At 47.1% G+C, this 22,789-nt stretch overlaps 1 protein-coding gene across 1 annotated transcript in view; it reads left to right on the plus strand.

The window, feature by feature from the left end:
- Nucleotides 1–9,280: 9,280 nt before the first annotated feature.
- The window catches only part of ESRRB (estrogen related receptor beta), a 162,737-nt gene continuing 149,228 nt past the window's right edge, over nt 9,281–22,789 (plus strand). Inside the window, exon 1 of the mRNA XM_063090650.1 lies at nt 9,281–9,404. Within this exon, the coding sequence (XP_062946720.1) occupies nt 9,403–9,404 (2 nt within the window). The 5' untranslated portion in view covers nt 9,281–9,402. The remainder of the gene's footprint in view (nt 9,405–22,789) is intronic.

A 22,789-nucleotide genomic window follows, 5' to 3' on the forward strand; every position in this document is an offset into this window, starting at 1 on the left:
AAATAGAAAAAAAATCCTAAAATCCATATGGAACCTCAAAAGACCCCAAATAGTCAAGGCAGTCTTGAGCAAGAAGAACAAAGCTGGAAGCATCACAGTATTGATTTCAAAATATGCTACAAAGTTATAGTAATTAAAGCAGCATGTCCTGGCACAAAACCAGACATACTGACCAGTGGAATAGAATAGAAAGCCCAGAGATAAACCCGTATATGGTCAACTGATCTTTGACAAGGGTTCCAAGAATACGCAATGTGGGAAGAACAGTCTCTTCAACTAATTGTGTTGGGAAAACTGGATATCCACATGCAAAAGAACAAAGTTTGCCTATTATCTTACACCATACACAAAACCCAACTCAAAATGGATTAAAGAGTTAAATGTAAGACTGAAACTATAAAACTTAGTAGAAAACGTAGGGGGAAAGCTTGACAATGATTTCTTGGAAATGAAACCAAAAGCACAGTCAACAGAAGTAAAATTAGACAAGTGGGACTACATCAAACTAAAAATCTGCACAGCAAAGGAAACAATCCACAGCGTAAAAAGGCAACCAATAGACAGGAAAAGTTATTTGCAAACATAGATCGGATAAGAGATTAATATCTGAAATATACAAGGAACTCCTGCAACTCTACCAGAACAACAAAAATAAAAACAAAAACAAAAACAAATAACCTGACTAAAAAATGGGTAAATGACTTGAATAGACATTTTTCCAAAGAAGATATTCAAATAGCCAACAGGTATATAAAAAGATGCCTAACATCACTAATAATAAGGGAAATGCAAATCAGAACCACAATGAGTTATCACCTCACACCTGTTAGGATAGCTATTATAAAAACAAAAGCAAAACAGAAAATGACAAGTGTTGGTGATGATGTGGAGAAATGGGGGCACTTGTGCATTGTGGACAAAAATATAAAATGGTGCAGCCACTATGGAAAAGTGTGGCAGTTCCTTAAAAAATTAAAAATAGGGCCAGCCCCGTGGCTCACTCAGGAGAGTGCAGCGCTGCTAGTGCTGAGGCCGCAGGTTCGGATCCTATATAGGGATGGCCAGTGCGCTCACTGGCTGAGCGTGGTGCAGACGACACCGAGCCAGGGGTTATGATCCCCTTTCTGGTCAAAAAAAAAAAAAATTAAAAATAGAATTACCATATAATCCAGCAATCCCACTTTTGGATATATATCCAAAAACATTGAAATCAGGTCTTGAAGAGATATGTGCACTCCCATGTTTATTGTAGTATTATTTGCAATAACCAAACTGTGGAAACAACCTAAATGTCTGTCAACGGAAGAATGAAAATGTGGCATATACGGATAAAGAAAATGTGGCATATACATACAATGGAATATTATTCAGCCTTAAAAAAGAAGGAAATCCTGCCATATGCAACAACATGAATGAACTTGAAGGACATTATGCTAAGTGAAGTGAAGTAAGTTGACGGAAGGACAAATACTGCATGATCCCACTCATACGAGGTATCTAACACAGTCAAACTCATAGAAGCAGAGAGCAGAATGGTAGTTGCCAGGGGCTGGAGGGAGGGGAAGTGGGGAGTTGCTGTTCAATGGGTATAAAGTTTCAGTTATGCAAGATCAACAAACTCTAGAGATCTGCTGTGCCTCTACCGCCTGTAGTTAACAACTGGGCAGTTGTGTGGACGTGGTTTGGAAGAGGAAGAGACTGGGGCCAGAGTAACCAAGTAGGAAGCTCTTCCTACAGACTGGGTAGGAGTCGATGAGAGCCTAAGATAAAGCAAGGCTAAGGGTTAGGCACGAGAGAACGAATTCAAGTTTGACCACATCCTGGTGATGAGATTTGGTGGCTAATTAGGTGTGGAGGGAAAAGGTGAAGGCTTCCAGTTTGGGGATGAGGCAGACGGTGGTGCCGTCAGTGAAGAGGGAACACAGGCAGAAGAGTGTACTTATAGAAGAAGGTGACAAGTCTGGTTTTGAGCACAGTGAGTCTAATGCCATCACTTGGTTATCAACATGGTGACATGCAGAAGGAAGATTTGCATAAGCATCTGAAGGTGAGAGTCATGATCCAGGGCTGACGTTTTACAGTGAAGGGAAACAGACAGTAGGGAAGGCAGGGTCTGATAGGGTGTGGTTGGTTTGGCTTTGATTGTAGAATGGAGACTTTAAAGCATTTGGATAAGTTTAGTGGAAGGAGCCATTGGAGAGGATTGATGACAAGCAAGAGGGAGGGAGAATTGACAGGACATGGTCCTGGAGTGGGCCCAGAAGCAGGGCCCAGATGGTTCTGTTAGCTCGGGGCAGGAGGAAGCATGGTACTCTATCTGACATGGGATAAAAGCTGCCATTAATCTTCCCCCCAAAACTCCCACAATGCCCCCCTGAGATTTTTCTTTTTGATATGGCAAAACCATATTCCTAAGAGTCTTGTATAATTTTTACTTTCAAAATTTTACTACCAGCATCCATTTCCTTTGGGGAGGGAACAGCACCCTAATTTCCTTTTAGGGGAAATTACTTTTCTCCCGTTGTGTACAGTCTTAATGGGCTGTCAACTCCCCCCACCTCCTCACCACCCAGGCAGAGCTGGTCAGCGTCCTTGCAGGGGCCTTTGGCCTCTGAGCAGAGGGAAGCAGAGTTAGGCATTCTCTTGGAGTTCATTCTTCCTGGTGACTGCACCCCAAAGAATCCACCCACTGGGTTCTATTCTCAGACCCCCAGAGCCACCCTAGTTTCTTCAGCCTTTCCTAGTGTTTGTGAGTTACCTAATGTCATTTCAATAAATTCTACTTCTGCTTAAGTTGGCCACAGTCAGTTTCTGTTGCTTTTGACCAAAGCATATCATAACTCTGAAATTTTTTTACAATAATAGCATGTTCATCGCTGACCAGGATTGTACAGGTACCTTCAACCCTCCCATGTTACAGAGCAAGTTTGGGATTAGGCATCTCTACCCCCAGTGTATGAAAAAGCAAGATGTGAGACCTGGAAAGAGATGCTGGAGTCCACGGCCGGCATGCGCTCTGGCCACACCCAGCTCTGAGACTTTCCCAAACTCTTCACCCTTTTCCTTCTCCTGACCCTCTCCTCTCTTTGCCTGCTTTAAATCCCATCCTGAAGGAAAGACGAGGGAGATCTAACTGTTCCTATGGATCCAGTGACTGGGGAGTCTCCCAGAAGCCATTGGATTCTAAAGTTCTGCTCTAACTTAGCCAGAGGAAAAGACACAAACCCATGGCAGAGATGCCCTGAGCCCTGGAAGCAGCACATAGGGTGCCCCCAGCCAGCGCAAGCCCGTTGCTCCTTGTCCCTTCCTCCCTTCCAGCTGTGTTCTTGGTGGAAACTCTATCACTTTAGGTTAGTGACACCTTGAGCAGGGATAGCTACACCGCGGCTGAGAGCACAAACTTTCAAGTCAGGCAGATGGGGGTTCAAATCCTGACTCTACCACTTATCCATTGTGTGACTTCAGGCAAGCCTGTTCACCACTCTGACTGCCAGTTTCCCAGAGGATGAACTGGGGAAAATAACCCCCGCCCACCAGAGTAGTTGTAAAGGATATATAACACAATGTAGATCAGGTGTTTACACAGACCTCAGCACACAATGGGTGCCCAGTAAGTGACAGCAGTCGTGTCTGTTATCACTGCTTTTTGGTAGCATGAGACAAATACATGTGAGAAGACAGCACACAACTCAAGGCAACGTGAGATGTGGTGAGTGGCTCAGATAAGATGTGCTGTTGGCCGTGGGGGAGATCCACAGTCAGGACCCCTGTGAAAGGGAGGGGACAGGTAGGATGTCCTTCCTGAGCTGGACCGTAAAGAATGAATGTGATTTAGGTAGGAGAGAGAAGGAAGGCAGTAGAGCCAGGAATGCACCCAGCAAGGACAGCTTGTCCGTGGCACACCATGTGGCTGGAGGGGCAGCAGGGAGGTAAGGAGGTGGGGTCTTTTGGAGTAAGGAAAGGGAAGAGATTGGGAGAAGGAGTCTGGGTCTGGGGTCTTTTGATTTGTTGACTTGGCTACAGTTAGGTCTCCTGTGATTCCGCTGTCTCCTTCCCTTCCTCTAAGAAGAATACAGCATCTCCCAAGAGGACTGTTGACATGTGTCCAACCGCTGGGCCTGGCAAGCTCCCTGGCAGATGTGGTTCCTGGACAGGAGGCTTTCTGCCTCCGCCAGAGCCAGCATTTGCTTCAGTGGGAGCACCTCCTTTCAGGGGTGTCCTTTGGAGGGGGTCGGACTGCCCTTCCTGCCTCTTCCCATGCAGGATGTCACCAGCATCGAGCTGTGTTACCCCTCCTGCCATGCCTGCAGAATGCCCTTTGGAAAGGCAGAGCCCAGCAGCGTCTCATCTCAACCTCCCCCTTGTGTTTAAAGCCAATGTGCCCACAATGGCCGCTCCCTGGTCCCCTGTATCCCAGCGGGAGATGATTAATGGCCTAGCTGCACCAATGTGCTGTATTTAGGTCTATCCCCAAGCAGATAGATTTTTCTTTCCAGATAAAGTGAACACAGGCCCTTCCTGGGCTGCAGGTCCCTGCCCACCCCTCCCGGTTGGCAATCTGTGTTAGAGAACTCTGAAAGGTAAATGAATTGATAAGATGGTGGGGGCGGGGGATGACTGTATCTTCAGTAGCCCTTGTAAACAGTGTAAAGTCACCTTGATGTGCCAGGACTAATGGCGCAGAGCCAGTGGAGGAGGACGCATCCCCAGGGCAGGGAGAGGAGCTGTCAAGGCCCCATCTCTCTCTGCCTGTGTCTTCTCCATGTGGTGACACACACTCAGCTCTGTCTCACACCAGGTGCAAGACCTCCTGAACTTCTGTTGCTTTCTCTGTAAAAGGGGATATTATGGATATAATTCTGTGCCCCCAAATGATGTTGAAGTCTTAATCCCTAGTACCCGTAAATGTGACCTTACTTGAAAACAGGGTCTTTGCAGAGGATCCAGTTAAGATGAAGTCAGTAGGGTAGGCCATGATGCAATATGACTGGTGTCCTTATAAAAAGGGGCAAATCTAGACCCAGAAATGGACAGACACACAGGGATAATGCAACGTGACACCAAAGCCAGAAGTTGGGGTGATGCATCTATAAGCCAAGGAACGCCAAAGATTGCCACCCAAGGAGAGAGGCATGGAACAGATTCTCCCTCCTAGTCCTCAGAGTGAACCAACCCTTCTGACACTTTGATCCTGGACTTCTAGCTTCCAGAACTGTGAGCCAATCAGTTTCTGTTTCTCTGCATCACCCAGTTTTTTGGTACTTCATTATGCAGCCTTTGCAAATTAATAGAGTGGGTAATAAAAACCCTTCCTGTGGGCATGGGGTGAGGCTGTAACAAGGAAACCATGTGAAGCAGCTAGCACATAGCAGGTGTTCACAAATAGTCATCAAATTTTAAAGCCAGGAGGTTCATCCACAGACATGGGGCAAGAACGGGGTGAAGGAAGACAGAGGGCCAGGTAGACCACACAAAACAGAAAGTGCTGCAAAATGGCCAACTCCCTGTTTCTACAGAACAGACACAACAGTTTCAGAGTGTAGGAGGGCCACATACTGTGTGATTCCATTTATATGAGATGTCCAGAATAGGCAAATCCATAGAGACAGAAAGCAAATAAGTGGTTGCAGAGTCTGGGGTCCCCAAAATTCATAAATTGAAGAAAAGTACATTTGTCTTGTTTAACCACCCCATCTGTGGAATTTTGTTACGGTGGCCCCAGCAGACTAAAGTATGGGGAAATGGAAAGTGACTGCCTACTGTGTACAAAGTCTCTTTTGGGGGTGATGAAAATGTTCTGGAACTAGGTAGCGGCGATACTTGTGCAACATTGTGAATGTACTTAATACCACCCAATTGTACACTTTAAGATGGTAAATGCTATGTCATGTGAATTTTACAATATTAAGAAAAAGTATATATTGCACCCTGGGAAAAAAGAGTCTAGGAGAAAAAATTCAAGAAGAGCTCATAATCTCATGAGGTAATGTATTAAGTAATTGGGGATGCAGCAATATTTGGGTCACTTTTTTTAAGATCCATGTTCTAATGAGCTGCTGAATGGTCGGCTGAAGGTGAAATGCTCAACTGTTCTCAGACACCAGAGTGCTCAGGGTGGCCAGAGCATCTCTAGGGAAGACAGAGGGGTGTGGCGGGAGGGATGAGGGTTTTATGAACCTGGCTCTTTGGGTGGTAGCCGTGGTCGGGGGAGAGATTCGGGATCCTCTGGGCCTTCTTGGGCCTTCCTGTTTTTCCCATCACCTGCCTTTAGACTCACCTACTAAAACTCTAAAAGCTCCCTCTTCCTGACAGTGTTCTCTTCCCAACCTCTGACCTCTGGCCAGGCTCTGCAGGCCGGAGCCCTTCTCTCCAGCAACTGCTTGCTTTGCCAGTGCTACCTCTAGCTTTTAGGGCAGAATCAAAGCCAGCTGGAGTGATATGGCTAAGGTGGGCAGGGGCCACTCCAGAAGGAGGACTGGGGTGCATGTGAGGGCTGCTGACGATGCCTGTAGCATTTACAGAGGACACTGGATGTGCCAGGCACTGGGCTAAGCATCTCTTTGTACTGTCTTTTTGTCCTCATATTATCTTAGGAGGTAGACACTTAGAATTTCCGCCTTGAGATGAGGAAACTGAAATACAGAGAAATGGAGGGATTTCACCAGATTCCCAACAAAATGTGGAAGAGGCAAGATTCTAATCCAGGGAGTCCCGGTCCAGAGTGTGCTTTAACTGTCTAGCCAAATAGGCTCAGGTCTGTATGCATGTCTGCTCCGAGTGGTCCAGGGGGCTTGGCCCTTGAAGTTGGAGAGGTTTTGTGATGAGAAAGTAAGGCCATTAGGAGCCTCCTGAAAGCAAAGGCCCCTGGCCTCCTATGATGACAACCAGCACTCAGGAGAGCCCTGTGTGAGCGGAACGACACCCAAGGGTCATCAGCTGGCCCGAGCAGACCTCCCCTGGGGCAGCTTACAGGGGATGGGCCCAAGACCTGGTTCAGCTGGGACAGTTGAGACTGAGACTGTGGAATGATTCAGAGTCAGCCTGATAACAAGCCAAAACCCAGGTCCCACAGGGCCTTTCCAGGAGGGCGCCTCCTCCTCAGAGCGGCACTTCCATCCCACGTGCTGACATGACCACAGATGGGCACTGTGCCTCGGGAGAGGCTGTGGCCATGCCCAGAGAGACTTGCGCATGGCTTCTGCGGGCAGTCAGTGAGGGGCTAGTGAGAACCCAAATGGGCACAGCTGGAGAGTTTGAGGAGAAAGCAGATAATGAAAGGCACTGTGCCTCGGTTTGCATCAGAAGAAAGAAGTTTTCCCCTGGGAAGGTGCCTGGAGTTGAACATCTGTCAAATGGTTATCACCCCAGTCATCAGCCCGGGAAGCTCTCCAGGGCCTGCCTTTGCAAGGTTATCTGCCTTTCCAGCAGTGGAACCCCCCGAGAAGCCCGTGCGTGGCCAGGCCTGATTAAGGGGGGTGCTCGGGGCCACTGGCCACTCTGGCCTGGTACCCAGAAGCACAGGACTCTCAGACAACACTATGGGTAAATGAGGGGGTAGTCAGCTATGTCTGCCTAGAGTCCCATTCCCAATTCTCTACCTTCCTAGGGGCACTCTCAGAATACAGACATTTCTAGAGAGAGAGAGTCTTAGTCCAAATGAGTGACTCAAATGGTAGCACCTCAGGCATCAATTCTCTACCTTCCTAGGGGCACTCTCAGAATACAGACATTTCTAGAGAGAGAGAGTCTTAGTCCAAATGAGTGACTCAAATGGTAGCACCTCAGGCATCACTCGTTCACTTGCTCGGTCAGTCCACACTTGGGAGGGTCTTATGTGTGCCAGGTATTGTGGTAGCAGTGGTACGTGATGGAGACTAGGACAAATGTGCTCTCTACCCTCTTGGAGCTTATATTCCAATGTCAGGCTACTGGTGGAAATATTTGAGGTCCTACATTTTATACAGCCTTTTGACTTCAACAGCTTGGGTACACCCCATCTGCACAGTTTCTGCTAACCTGGAAAGTAAAGGATTAATCGAGCATGACAAGGAGGCTTAACTTCCTTTTCTTTTTTAAATTCAGGATCAAGAAGTTTTGAGGGTAATAAAGTACTTGTCTCTTACACCAGCAAAAGGCTGGTCCCATGACCCCTCTTGAAGGGAAAACTTACCTGAAATTCTGCCTAAATTAGTGTGCACAAGTAACCCAGAAAATCAAGGCAGATGACCCTGTGCGTTCAAAGCAAGAGGGCTCCAGATGGCAGATGGGCGTGCCCGCAGTTACTCAGTGCTCACCTGGTTAATTGTTGGACAGCCTCACTTATTATGTTTCTCCAGGATTCTTCCATCTTCTGGAAACTCTGCTTCTTGGCTCAGCTTTCAGAGTTGGTCTGGTCTGCCCCAGGAGGCTGCCCCAATGCTCTGTAGAAACTGGGGTAGACAGTGTTTCTTAGAGACCCTTCAGTATCCCAAAGAGTGGGGCTCATTTTCCAAAAAAGAAAACCTTTTCAGACAGCTTGGTCTCCTAGGGAATAATATGTCGGGGAAAAGCAGGCACAATAACACCCCCAGGGCCTTTGAACTTTGGGCAGTTCTTCTACTGGGAATGCCATCTCCTGGCCTCTTTCAAAGGCCTCCAGGCACAGACGGCTCCAGTCTCAGTCCCTCACCTGCACTTTCTCCCCCACCCCCCTCCAGGAGCCTTCTGCATGTCCCCCAAGAAGCCTGTCTGGCCCCTGAGCTAGGGAAACTCTGCTCCCTCCTGCCTCCTGATTTGGCAAGAGGAATGGAAACTTTCGTGGAAAGCACTTGAGCTGACGAATGCTCCCAAGTCAGGACTTTGACTCTGGCCCTGACAGGGAGGGCCATGGGCTCAGGATCCAGGGGGACCTCTCTTTCACGGGGTCAGGACCTCCTGCCCGGCTCCTCCCCTCGCTCTCTGCTGCCCATCCTTCACCAGCTCCCCCGTGACCCCAAGTGACCGCTGCGCCGCCCGAGGAGCCATTGTCTTTCACTCTCCCCCAACCCCCTGGTACTTGCCCTCCCCCAGTTTCTCCTACCCTTTACTTATTTTATATTTTTCTTCTCATCCTGCCTTTCCTGTGCGCATCAGTGGCTTTGGAGTCTGCAAAGGGCTCCATGGAGTTGAAAGTCTGGAGCTTTCGGCTGTTTTGTTTAAGACCTGGTTATGGTTGTGGGTTTTTTTTTTTTTTTTTTTTTTTTTTTGTCAGCTGCCTGTTATATCAATCACAGAGTCGGGATCTATTTATAGGTTGGGAGTACTGTGTCCTTAGTCACAAAGAGACACAGACAGGGGACTGTCAGCTGGTGCCGGAGGAGCGGAGCAAGGAGCCATCAGCAAGTGGAAACACCTGAGGGTAGACGTTCTGCCCCAGCCCCCAGCATGTAAGTGACCCAACTTCTCCCTTTTCCTCCCCAGACGCGGCCCTGTACCTTTCTGTCCCTTTTCCTACACACACCCCTTCTCTCTTTCTCTCTCCCTCTCTCTCTCTTTTTTAATGGATAAAAATATCTCCCCACGCCTGTTCTCTCATCCCAGTTTTCCGCACTCCAAAGCATCTCTGTGTGGCTCGGAGGAAAATGTTGCCTTCCTTAGTGTGTCACGGGAAGGTCACAGGGTCCCGGAATGGCTGGGTGCGATGGTGACGCAAACTCATTGGGAATCAGTTGGTTTTCTTTTATTTGTGTGTGTTTTCGCTGAGAAGAAGTAAGTAAATCAAAAGGGCAAGGGAAAGTTTCCGTGTGGCTCAGCAGGGTGGTGAGTCTCCCAGCGTGAAAACTTTTATTTGCTGGCAGCTCCGCGTTTGGGGAGCGGGGGGAGGTGGCGGAGGGGCAGACCAGGGCACACAGGACAGGTGATGATGGAGGGCTCCCGGCAGATTTGGTCTCAACCTGGGGGCTTCCAGGACCAGGAAGAGTCACCCTTGCCCAGCAGACCAGTTTTCTATAGCACCTCCAAGGAAAATGAGGGGTTTTATCCCCTCTACAGAGCGACTTTGCTTGGAGAAATTGAGATGAGAGCTGGGAAGGTGCCTTGCCTCACACGCTTTCACTAGCCCAGTCACGTGGTGCATTTTCTTAATCCGGAAAGGGGATTTTGGGGGGAGCGGGGGCGAGAGACTCAGAAAGCCAGGTGTGGAAGGCTCTTGAGTACTTCGCTCTGCATCCTTCATGCAAAAGAAACTTAATATCACAATTCTGGCCAAAGCCATGCTTGTTTCAGACAGTTCTAACAGTGTGCAGGCTCGGTGTGCACATTGGGTGGCTCTGGACATGGCACTCCCCAGCCACTGTCCTGTGTTCACAGGCTTACCTGCCACAAGCTTCCTGTGGAGCCCTTGGGACTTTAGTTTCTAAAGATAATGGGTAGTATTAACCAAAAATCCTGCACTTGGGGGGATTTGTGTTATAATATTTACAAAGGAATAATAGCCCTAAGTCTTGGGGAAAAAAATATATGATGATGCTTAATGTATGCTACGTACAACTTTTTAAATGTACCTCAATCTTTTCACCGTGGGTTTCTATTTACTTATACGATGGTTACCATATGCTGTATTGCTGAAAACTACTTCTTGATTTGTTTGGGAAAACAATATCCTAACAAAGAAATAATCTTTCCAACAATTTAAAAGCATTAAACAAAGCAACTAAGTCTGGATTGTTTGGGATTACAAACAAAATAGTTTTGTCAGCAAACCTAACTCGATGAAAGTTAATATGGACATACACACATGTGTTTAGAGAGGCAATTTGATCTCATTTTTATTTTGACTTTTATGAAACCTTGACTTTCCTTTTCTGTGTTCTTTATTTTCATCTGCATTTTATGTAAGGTCGTTAATGTCTTTCATCCATCCATTCATTCTTTTGGAGGGGGAATGGGGATCAGGGAGGAATAAGAAATCAGAAGGTGAACTTTATATGGTCAGGTAATAAGACCACATTCATCAGTGGAGAAATTCAGAATAAGGAGTTTGGTGTAAAAAGGAGTAAATGTCACTATTTATGACCTAGTATGAAAGGAAGGGAAAGTCCAAGAAATCCAGAAGAAAAGCAAAACAAAACAAAACAGGTTAAGTGTATTATACATGTAGCAGTATTATTTTTTTCCTATTCCAAGGGACTCTGTTTTGACAAACGTATCCATCAACAGTTTTCTCACAATAATGCTGAAGTGGGATTTGGTGGGTTATTGTTAATTAAAGCTCAAGTAAATCAAGCGATTGAGACATTGCGTTCAGAAATCAGAGCAGTCTGCTCTCCGGAAAGCTGAACTTCTTGGACTTTCAGATCTCAGTGGCTTTTTAGAGAAAGTGTGGCTTTTTTTTTTTTTTTTTAACCTTTGAGTGCAAGAGCAAACCCTTCCCTTCCCTCTCCAACATGCACACTGGAGCCTGCCTGGCCCATACTCACGGTTAAACGCAGTGGGAGAAGGTCCTGAACAAATCCTGTGTTCTCATTAGCGTTAAGTGTCGAGAAAGAAGAATATTTTTTGGAAGAACTTTTGGTGGAAGAATATTTTTTGGTAAGAACCGCCCCTTCTTTTGGCTACCTGCAGATACTTTCAGGTGGGATGGGGGCTTGTTTGGCAATGTGATGGAGGGCCTGGCCTTCGTCCTCAAGTTCAAGAAATGGTTTTTCCCCATTGGACTAGTTATAGAGACGCAATTGGGGGAAATTTCCATGCATTTGCATAAGGCAGCCTCCGATTACTTAATTTCTGCTTCAATAGCGATTAATTTTATGTGGTCTCAGCTCCCATCAAACTCATTTTTTTTCCAAACTGATTTCTTAAATGCAATTGGTCACGGGGCTGTCTGTGACTTCATGTCTGCAAAATCTAACCCATTCCATCCTTGTCATTGTTTATTTCTCTGAATGTAAACCAGCAGTTGCCTGTGTGCATGCACTGTTGTTTTATTGTCCTCCCCTCTCTCGAGCACATAGGAATCCAGTTCTGATCCCCTCCCAAATTGGGGACAGTGGAGCTGATGAGCAGGTGCTTTGGAATACAGCAGGCTCAGGTGCAGGACCATCAATCTCGAGGAAGAAGGAATCGCAAATACCTGGAAAGTGCTCCCCTAATTCAAACGATTTTACATAGCATAGCTGAGGCCTCTGCAAATACCCCATAAGTAAAACAATGGCAGCTGGCTGGATTTACACCAAAGACCATGCACAGCTCTTCTCGCTATCACTTCACTTCTACAGTATATCTGTCCATCTTTTTCTTATCTCTATTTTTACATTTCATTATCCTCCCTTCTTTCTCTCCCTCCTCCTTTCCCTCCCCTCTCTCGCCTTTCTTGAAAACACATTTCTATCTGGCACAGAAAATAAACTCAGATTGTGGGTAGTTATGTTAATCTAATTCAATCCTCAGCGGGTTAAGAGTGAAATTCTAATAGTGGAGCTGTTGAGGGCTTTTTTGTTAATGGCTTGGGGATTACATTGAGTTAAAGGCTCATTTCCTAATCAAACAGAGAGGGAGAGAGTGACTCCGAATATTTATGAGTCTCCCAGTGAGAGTTTAAACATTCAACTCCAAAAGCAGGGTTTCTGCAGGAGGAAAGAGTTAAAACCCCTCAGGGCTGCTGGGGAAAAAAATTAAACCAGTTAAGCCATCAGCATTTTCAGGCTGCTGTACAACTTCTGTGCTCGGCAAAGTGGAAGGCAGGGCGGAGCTGGGGAGAGAGGGGAATCGTTGCACGGAGCGAGCGAAAATGGAAACTGGCAGCAGCTCTGAAGCTGGAGTCAGCTGATGCGTTCAGAAGTCCCCCACAGCAGCCGCGGTCTCCAGTTCACCAAGGGCCTGGAGGGGCTGTGTGCCTTCAACTCCCTAAATCAATTCTCCTCCTCAGGTCCGGAGGTGAGAACGCGGAGACAGGAGTATAGCTCAATTTACCAGCAGCTGGAGAGTTCCCCTTGCTGCCTGGTGGGGCCAGGGGAGCGGATTCTCCCCCACCTTGGCCGTGCCTCTGAAAAGTCCAGGGCTCTGTCTTCCCCTCTGAAAGGAAATCCACGCCTCCACAGGGCCCCCTCCCCTCGCTCTGATCTGTGATGGGGTCTGTCCGTGGTCCTCCTGCTCTGCTCTCTTCCCATGAGGCCCCCAAAGCCCGTCTGGTTCACCATGCCCAGGGGAAGGCAGGTGGAGAACTCTGATCTCCAGCCAGAGAGCCAGGAGCAACTTGGCCAGGGTCAAGCAATGTCAAGGCCTCTCTGAGGTCAGGAGTCAGTCCAGGCAAGCGTTCTGGCCTCCCTGTCCCCTCATTCTCTTGAGGATAGCAGATGAGAGGGGAAAGTCAGAGCCATATGGCTGGCCTGGAGTGAGGCTTCCTTCCTCAGCTTGAAAAGGAAGGACAGGAACCCCTGATATGGGAGGATTCTGAATGCTCTGTGGACACTTGTCCTTTTTTCTGCCACTAACCAAGTGAGCTGTTTCTATTTCTTTCACTTGTGCCCTTTCCCCTGCTTCAGGGGGTCAGCAGAGGCACCAGGAAGCTGACTTTCTTGGTATAGGATCTTTTGGCTTTTTGTGTCCCCCATACCTGGGCACTCTTCTCTCTCTTAGTGCTCCATGCTCAGTGGCCTGTGAGTCTCGTATTTGCCTTTGCATGTCAAGGTGGCATTTAAAACAAGTCTACATCCATTTTTCTGTGACGCCTTTTTCCTCTTCCTGGGGCTGTCATGGTCCCAGCTGACCTTCCTGCATTATCAAGTCCACCCCTTATGGTGTGACTGTTTCTGTGGGTCTCCCTCGTGAGACTAGGAGCTGCATCAGGACAGGACCTACGCTTCATTCTCCTTGGCAGCCCAGCCCGTTGTGGGTCATGCTGCCTTCTTGGCCTAACACCTGCCTCTCATGGACAGTAGGGAGCCGTGGCTGAGCACGTGCTGTCAGACCATCAGGGTTCAAGTCCTAGCACCACCCTTCCTCAGCTGCAAGACTCAAGCTACTGAATCCCTCCAGGCCTCACTTTTCCCATCTGCTAAATGGGGATAACAATAGAACCTACCTTGTAGGCTTGTTGGGAAGATGAAATGCTCAGGAAGTGCTTAGCCTGTGCCAATAACTGCTGGCACTTTCATTTGCTCAGCGCAGAGCCCTCATGTCTGCACACACCATGTTGCACCACTAAACGCAGGCTCCCCGTGCCTCCATCCAGTGGAGTTCTGTGTCAGCAAGACTTCCAGCTTCATCCTTTCATGGGTTGTTCCATGAGGGAGCCAGAGATCAGGGTTCATTGGGAGACCTTCAAGCCTGGACAGAAGTTAGGGCTTTCAACCCCTGCGGGAAAGCAGAGGACGTGAGCTGGGCTTTGGGCAGCATTCCTCAGTCGGGGGAAGGCCTGCCTCTTCCCCACTCTGAAGAAACTGAGTTCGGTCAGCTCTCTTGGCCCTGGCTCACATTCCAATGAGCAGTTTTGTTCTTGGGTCTCCAAGTCACTCCTGCACCTTAGTTCACCCCACAGAGGCCAGTTCATGCTCTACCCCTACAGCAGACCAGGCCAGTCCTGGCTGTGAAGCCAACAGGGCTGCATTTAGAGGGCAGCAGGTGCCTTCTCTGTCCTCCTTCCTCTCAACATGATCACAATCCAACAGCCAAGTGTGCATCCCCAGACTTCCTGCAAGAGGTGTCCTCTCGTGGGGTGTCCCCAGTGCTGACAGCAACGTCCTAGTATGTCTCGTTGTAGGGACCACTATCGTGAGGGCTGAGCCCTCCTCCTTTTCTTTCCCCACTGATGAGCCATTTGTTTTCTGATTGAAGCAGAGGACCCAGAATGTGAATCGCAGTGCCACCCAAACTTACAAAGTGCCCCATACTCTCACTCAGCCCCCTCTGCTCCCTCCTAGCAGGTGGTAGGTGCTGCTCCTGGACACTTGAATCATCACTGCCGCCCTTCTTGCCTCTTTACAGTTCACATTTGCATTCTCCAGTGCCTAACGCAGCACCTGGCACATAATATGTGCTCAATAAATGCATGTAAAGTGAATTGCAGAATCTCTTCTCTCAAGGGGGCACTTCTAATCCCGTAATCACAGGAGGAGTGATTTGAAGCTATGAATGTCCACCTGCCTTAACTACTACATCAGCTCATGACCCATTGCTCATGGTATTTGCCCCAGCCTTTCTCCCCTCTCTGTCCCTCCCTCCTGCTGTCATGTTCCTCTGTACAGGAAAAAAAAAAAATTATTGAAGTGTATCTTTTATTTATATGAGCACAAATCTTCCCAGGAATTTTATCCTGTTCAGTAAAGATGCTTTGTCTAAGTCGATGTCAAATTTAATTGCTAAACTTGTGTCTCTCCTGTGAATATTTCCCTCGTTTGTCATGCTCTCTCCTCTCCCCTCTCCGAGCTGTACCTGCTTCCTCTGGCTGTTCAGACTCGCTAGTGCCCCTGTGCTCCTCCTCCTGCTTTAACTGCTGTGGTCCCAGGTGGTACACATGAGAGAGAGACCTTCCTTCTGAAGTTTTCCAAAGTGTCTGCTTCCATTAGCACAGACAAGGCTTTTGAAAGGTGTCAAGTTATGAACATCATTTTAGGTTCTGGTTTCTTCCCAGAACAGTATTTCTGCTCTCGCTTGGAAGACAGAGGATTAAAACTCAGGCTGCTGAGGGTTAACTGATAGCAATGAAAAGTCTAGGCATCTCCTGGGGACTAGTGGCTGGCTGAGACAATTGATTAGCTTGGCTTAGTGATCTTTCCAGCAATATTCAGGAGTGAAATTATTGCTGATTAGGCTGTGTGTGGTGTGTGTGTGTGTGTGTGTGTGTGTGTGTGTGTGTGTGTGTGTGTGTGAGGGTTTATGGCAATGAGGGTTTATGGCAATGAGGGTTTATGGCAATGAGGGGATAAGATATGAGAAAGAAGTGTCATGGATTGTTTGCTCCTAAGTCAGTCTCAGGAAAGGACCTATCATCCCAAGTATATCTGAGATTATATCAAAATTATGAATGTTGTATGCATATAAGTCAGCTGGGGGTGGGGGCAGAATGAAGGGTGCATAGGGCCTCCCTGTACATTTTCTTTGCAGCTCCCTGGGAATCTATAATTATTTTGAAATAAAAAGTTAACACATAAAGCCAGCTGGAGAGAGGCCCAGTGTTGAGGGCTGCTCCCATCTGCAGGCTCTGGTGGTCGGAGGGACAGCGTGGTGTGCCAAGGAGGAAAACAAGATCAGTGGTAATTAAGATGCCCTTGCTCTTGGGGCCTCAGTTCCCTTGATCATAAAATGAGACAGGAAGAAGATCTCTTAGGGCCCCCAGCTCCACAAGTTTACATTTTTAGAAGTGCTTGTCATGGTGAACCCAGTACATTGTGCTCCTAATATAACCGATAACATAGGCCAGCCAGCCTGTGGCCCTATCATCCACGGCTGCGGGCCCAGGCATGGCTTTTCGTGGGCTTCGTGGCTCTACCATCATTTTCCTTGGTGTGTTCTCTGTCCTCACCTTCTCCTGTCTATAGATACATCTGGGAGGTTAGTGGAAAACTGGTCAGGACTACTTGTTCAAAAACAGGTATCCAAACTCTGTATTTTAATTTTGGTTTTAATTTGTAGAGACCTGACTTTTGCACCTCTGTGGTCTGAATGCTCCTCCCCTCCCAATCCTGCACCCCAGCCGTTGTATTGAGGCTTCTCCATGGCTGGAATGCCAGGGCACCTGGTCCTCCAGGTCTGCTAAAGGTCCTTTAGCAGCATCCAAAGAGAGGGGCACAGTTGTCATTTGGGAGGGGAGCTGCCAAATGGGGTAACCTCCCCAAGTCCTTCATTTCTCTGTAGCTTAATTCCTTCACCTGCTGAATGGGGCTAATACCTGTTTTGAGCGTCTTGCAAGACTGATGTGAAGCTAAGATAAAAATCAGAGGATAAACATGCCTTTAAAGATGGGAGTGCTGGGCCGGCCACTTAGCTCAGTTGGTTAGACCGTGGAGTTAAAACACCAAGATCAAGGGTTCGGATCCCCATACCGGCCAGCCACCAAAAAAAAAAAGGTTGGGGGAGTACTCAGTTTTAAACTAAATTACTCCTGCATGGTGACTTCCGTGAAGCAGTTTGGGTGAAGAACAGGCTTTAGAGCCAATCTACCGGGCCCTTATCCACCTCGTACTAGCTGAGAACTTGGGCAAATGTCCCAGCTTCTCCACTTAACACTCGGTTTCCTCACCTGTAGAAAGGGGCTGATAAGAGCACCTCCCTCGTCGAGTTGTTGTGAGGATTAAAGGAGACTCATGCAAAGTCCTTTGAACAGTGCCTGCTAGTTAATAAACTCTCAAAGCCATTGTTGTGATGATGATGACATTTTGGCTACTGTGATCATTTTCCAAGGCTTCCCGCCAAAAAGGCAAAGAGGGAGGAAACTTTCAAAATCCGCACATTCCTCTCAAAGTCCTCCTGGACAGCTCACGAATATAGGAAAAGGTGCTGCTCTGGAGGTAGTTTAGAGACATGCCCTCGTCCTTCACAATTCCCTGCTGAGGGTGGCTGAGTTTCTATAGCAGTAACCAAGTGAGCATCTTCCCACTGCTTGTCTGGGATTTGGGATGATCTGGCCAAGCCTTTTACCTCTCATGGAAATTTGCTCTCCATAGCCTAGCCTAGCTGCTGAAGTCCAGACGTGAAGGTAGGAAACAGTTTAAGTGGGTTGTCTTGGGTGTCCATAACTGTCTGGAGTCACTGGAGTGTAGTTTCTGCATAGGGCCAATCCTTCTTCCCTTTACAGCGTAACTAATGGGGGTTGCTTGTTTTCCATATATTTGACAATGCATCTTTAGGGAGTACTTAGCAAGGAAAAAAGAATGGGAACAGGTAAGGGCAATTTCTGATGCCTCTAAGGTGGCCTGATTTGAATATTTCAAGGGACTTGTAGAAACTGACATCACCCTCCTAAGAAAATTCCAAATCCAGACTTGTGACCAGCCTGAGCGCGTGTGTACACGTGTGCACGTTAAGGGTTTTGTGGTCAGCCATCCATGACTCTCTTCTTTCCCTGTCTCAGGCTGAGAGTATCTTGAAGGAGCATGTAATTACTATTTACTCTAGGGCACTCAATTGAGAACACCCTCCTGTCACGACTCTTGAGTTAATTCTGCCTGTGATGTGCATCTGCCATTGCTCCTGTGGAAACCAGTGGGGCTCAAGTGCCACTTTTAGCCCAGAGAAGACCATGATATGGATATTAGTCCCTGCAAGCTCAAGGTTTAGTTTTGGGCAATAGATACTCATAACTGGCAGTGGTGTCTTTCTCATGCAGAATCTTCACCCAGATCTCGCCCTTCCATCGCCCTTGATGATGGAAGCTTCAAAGCAGAGCCAACCGTTAATCTAATGAACAGTCTTAGTGGATGCGGACAGTTGGCAGCATCGATAAAGGAAGGGCAGTTAAAAAATTTCTACAGACAAGACGATACCATTTATACATAGTTTTAAAACATGCAAAAGATGCCATATATCACCTAGAAATCAGACAGAAGACATGCGTGCAATGAGAAACACCAGCTCCAGGAGAGGAGAGGCGTGTGCTCATTAGAGCGTTCTCTGTACCCATCTGCCAAGCACAGTCTTGGCTGTGGCTTCCTCAGGATCCTCCCTTGTTTTCTCTCCCCACTTACTGTCAAGATGAATGCGCCTAATCATTTAAAGTGGGAAATGGGGACACAGAGGGGGTGAGTGGATGTATTATTGTTAAGCCTGTGGAATCTATTTGCTAAAAATATCAAAACTATTACCTTGAAATATGACACTCTACTGATATAGTCGGACACTGTATTAGTCCGTTTTTGTTGCTTATAACAAAACACTTGAATCTGGGTGATTTACAAAGAAAAATAGAATTTATTGCTTACAGTTTCTGAGGCTGGGAAGACCGAAGTCCATCTGGTGGTGGTGACAGTGACCCAGGGGTCTCACATTGCAAGATGGTGGAAGCAGAGAGATCAGAGACCAGAGAAAGAGAGTAAGACAGACTCTCCTCTTCTTTTAAAGCCCTCAGAACCATGCCCCTGACCACCATTTTTAATCCATTCATTATGGTATGGTCCTACAATCCAATCACCTCTTCAAGGCTCCACCTTTCAATTACCATAATAGGATTTCCCATTCTCTTAACAATCACAGTGGTGTCCAAGTTTCTAATACATAAAACTTAGGGGATACAGTTCAAGCTTCAGTGAGTTTTAGGGGAATATAATTCAATCTACTACAGACCCTGTTGTGGAGGCTACCAAACTGTTTATGGAAATAAAACTGATTTTTATATCAGCATATTGAGCAAGCATTTAGATTAGCTTCCAGAAGCCACTGCCCGATGGCTTTGCACAGGCCACTTCATCTCTCTCTGCCTCTGTTTCTTTGTCTGTAAAAGGAATAGGTGGACCAGATGATCTCCAAGGACTCTTCTGGGTCCAGCCCTGAACTTCTCCTGTGCCCCTCCTGGGCAGTGATCCTCTTGTATCACAACTGTTTGCATGTCTGCATCCGCTCCAGAACGAAGTGCTCTGTGGGCAGGGACTGGTGGTCCCATCTCCCAGCTCAGTGCCTGGACACGACAGGTACCTAACACGCTTTGAATGTGCTGATGAAAGAGATGGCACAAGCAGATGGCACCCCTCGGCCAACATTGACTAGGCTGCTTCCAGAGATGCTGCAGGCCTGGCCGGTTGCGCTCGAGGGCTTTGGTTGCTCCCCTCGAGACCCTCCCCATTGGTCAGAGGTGGAGGTTCATGCCTTCATGGTGTGAACTGGAAAATCTTTTAGTAATAATATGTAAATTGAAAACACTTTAGTATGATGTTATATCTTAACTGCCATGCCTGCTTCTCTACATGACCGTTCTACTGTCTGTTTCTGGGTTTGTTTTCTCCTTCTCTGTATCATACTCTATTAGTTTAAAAATAATACATTTGGAAAAACAATAATAATAATAATACATTTGGAGACTTGTTAAGTAAAGAGACCTCAGAGCAGAAAATATCCCTTATACACTTTCTGGGTTCCTTTGTGTTTCCTTGTGAAGATTTTTTCTTGTTTTTGACTAAATGGCCTTGATTTGATTAGTAATCACTATGTGACAATTCTTCTTACTGTGTCTAACTTATTTCTTAAATATTCTCCCATAAGACCCTAACTCTGCTTCTGGTGGTCTCTGTGCCACTTTTCACTCCTGTCTTTGCCATTTTATAAAATTTATAAAGTGATTCCTTTATGTGTTAGACCCTTGATCTCACGCCTTCCCTAGTCCTCCACCAAAATTTCCCAGAAGAATGGTTCTTACAATTGGCTTTTCACAGTTCAGGTGGTCTTGGGTCTCTGTCATTTCCATACTGAGCCTGGGGACACGCTTTGTTCTCTGTCCCCTAAAACCTCATATTTTCTTTAACCAGCAGTTTTCACATTGGGGATGAACCACATTACAAATTTAAAGATTTTAAAATTCTTCAGTATCTCTCTGTTGCTCCATATTGTGAAGAATTCCACTTCTTTTCCACGATAATAATCTCTCCTCATATTAACTGTACCATTAACCTGGTGCCTAATCATGACATTTTCTCAAGACATTTCTTTACTATTTCCTTACATTGCTGTTTAGTGCTTGCCTGGTTTCTTGATTTTTTCATGTGTCCCACCTCAGCAATTACTCTTCTAACTGTGGGAGAATAGGGAAAGAGGCATTTTTTTTGAGGACCTGTTATGTGCTGGAAACTTCCTGTAGTTCATCTTTCTTGCTTCAGATCACCCAAGTAGTAGATAGAACCATCTGATGTCACCTTCCGCAGTATACTTACAGGGCTGAGAGCAAACAGGCAGCCAATAAAACCCACATGAATACCCTGTTGTATCATTGACGTATATATTGAACTTGGTCCAACATTTTCATGCTTTTAATCTTTTTATTTGTTTTCTTTGAAACGTGTTGAGCGTCTACCTTAATAGACGCATATGAAAGAGAGATCCTGAAACTCTAGCTCTGATTCCCCAAGTGCCTGCATCCTTGTAAATATTATAACACAGATGCTTCCATCAAGTAAGCTCCTGTTAATAATCCTTAGCTCTTTGTGCAACTGCTGTCTTGCTTGTCCATAAATCAATTTTTAGAGTCTCTGCAGAGGAGCTGGTAACCACGTCGGTGGAATGTGGACCTAATCTGTGGTAAAGCGGGTAGACTTCCGCAGTGCCCCTGTCGCGGGGTGCTCTTTCAGAAAGCACGTTCCTGCTTTCTCCTGCTTTGTTACATCCACACCTTCCCTTACCCATCTCCTTTCCCACTTCTGACTTTATGTTCTTTTTTCAACCGACCCACAGACAATGTCTTCATTCCTTTATGTTCCATGTTGTGTTTTCCCCACCATGCTCTTTCCGCATTTCATCTTTCTTGAGACTCAACACTGGTGGTCCATCCCCTCTCCCACCACCAAGGTCCCCTCAAGGGACAAGTATGTGTCCTTCCCACTGCAGGGGCTGTGCCACCCTTAGTGCACCATCAGGTTTTCTTATTGAGGGAGCAAGGTGGGGGGGGGTCTCTTGCCAGTGCCGCAGGCTCCGCGGCTGGGCTCCTTTCTCAGTCCCCTGTCACCTTTATCTCCTCTTGATCCGCCCACCTTGGTTCTCAGGATGCTAATCACATTCCCGAGGAGAGTTAGAACATCTCCCCACCTTGGACAGAGTCCAGCATGCGCTCGCTGTTTGGGACAAAGCGTTTATCCTCTCTCTGTCTGTGACCTTCCATGGACACATGACCATCAGGTTTCTGCCTTTCCTCGGTCTTCACTTTCTCTCAAGGGGCCTCGCAGCCTGCAGTCTCCCTCTGAATACCCTGGGTGGGGATGGCTGGGGGATGCTAATGGATGTTTAATAGTCACTAATGTGATTTCCAATGTTTAGCACATCCTCCTTTTCCCTAAGCTATGGTGTCACATTGAAAACCTTAGTTAGATTATTGAAGTTACTTAGACAATTCAGGGGAGAGCACTTTGTCTCTGGAGTGCTTGCTTTTCCCAGGGTCTTTTTTTCCTGCCTTGTCTGGCATTCTTACAGTCCCCAGGCTTGGTCTCTCCTTTAATCGATAGCCTGCCAGAGTTCTCCTGTGGGGGAGTGGAGGCATGTTCGATGTGACTATAGCTACTCTTGGTGGAGGCCACTGGGTCCCCAGCTGCAGGGTAACAGGATAGTAGGGTGAACTGCAGGATCTGTTGGCTTCCTGAGTGGTGGCCTTGACCCAGATTGGAGTAACCCAGAGGAGGCCAATAGTGTTCTCTGATTCCTGGGCCATTGCAGGGTGAGAAGCTGGAATTTCCCCAGGTTGGGAGAGTCTATTGCTCAGTCAATGCCTCTTCATCTGATGGGGGCCATGCAAGTATCTCTGCCAGGTGGATTTCGATATTTCCCTTGTTTGTGGATTCCACTGTCACCCAGGCTTTTGGGGGAAGACTCCTGAGAGGTGGAGGAAGAGGCTGTCTTAGGTCAGGCTCTCCAGATGCAAAGCCTGAAACAGGGATTCTAGGCAAGAGCTGTATTGCTCTTTGGAGAAACCTAGGAGGCAGTGAGGAAAGAAAGATAACATGAGGAGGAAGCTCAGCAAAGATGTGGCTTCAGCTGACATCTAGCCTCAGCCTGACCCCATGGGGAGCTCAGAAGCATGAATGACACCACAGAGTTGTCCCACCTCAAGGCAAGGAGATTGGCCAATCCTACCTCCAAATCAGTCCATCTATGGCAGAGAGCTGCCCTGGAATGAGGCTGTAACCTCCCACACCATTCTGGACCA

Source organism: Cynocephalus volans, chromosome 3 (assembly GCF_027409185.1).
Source record: "Cynocephalus volans isolate mCynVol1 chromosome 3, mCynVol1.pri, whole genome shotgun sequence".
Taxonomy (NCBI): domain Eukaryota; kingdom Metazoa; phylum Chordata; class Mammalia; order Dermoptera; family Cynocephalidae; genus Cynocephalus; species Cynocephalus volans.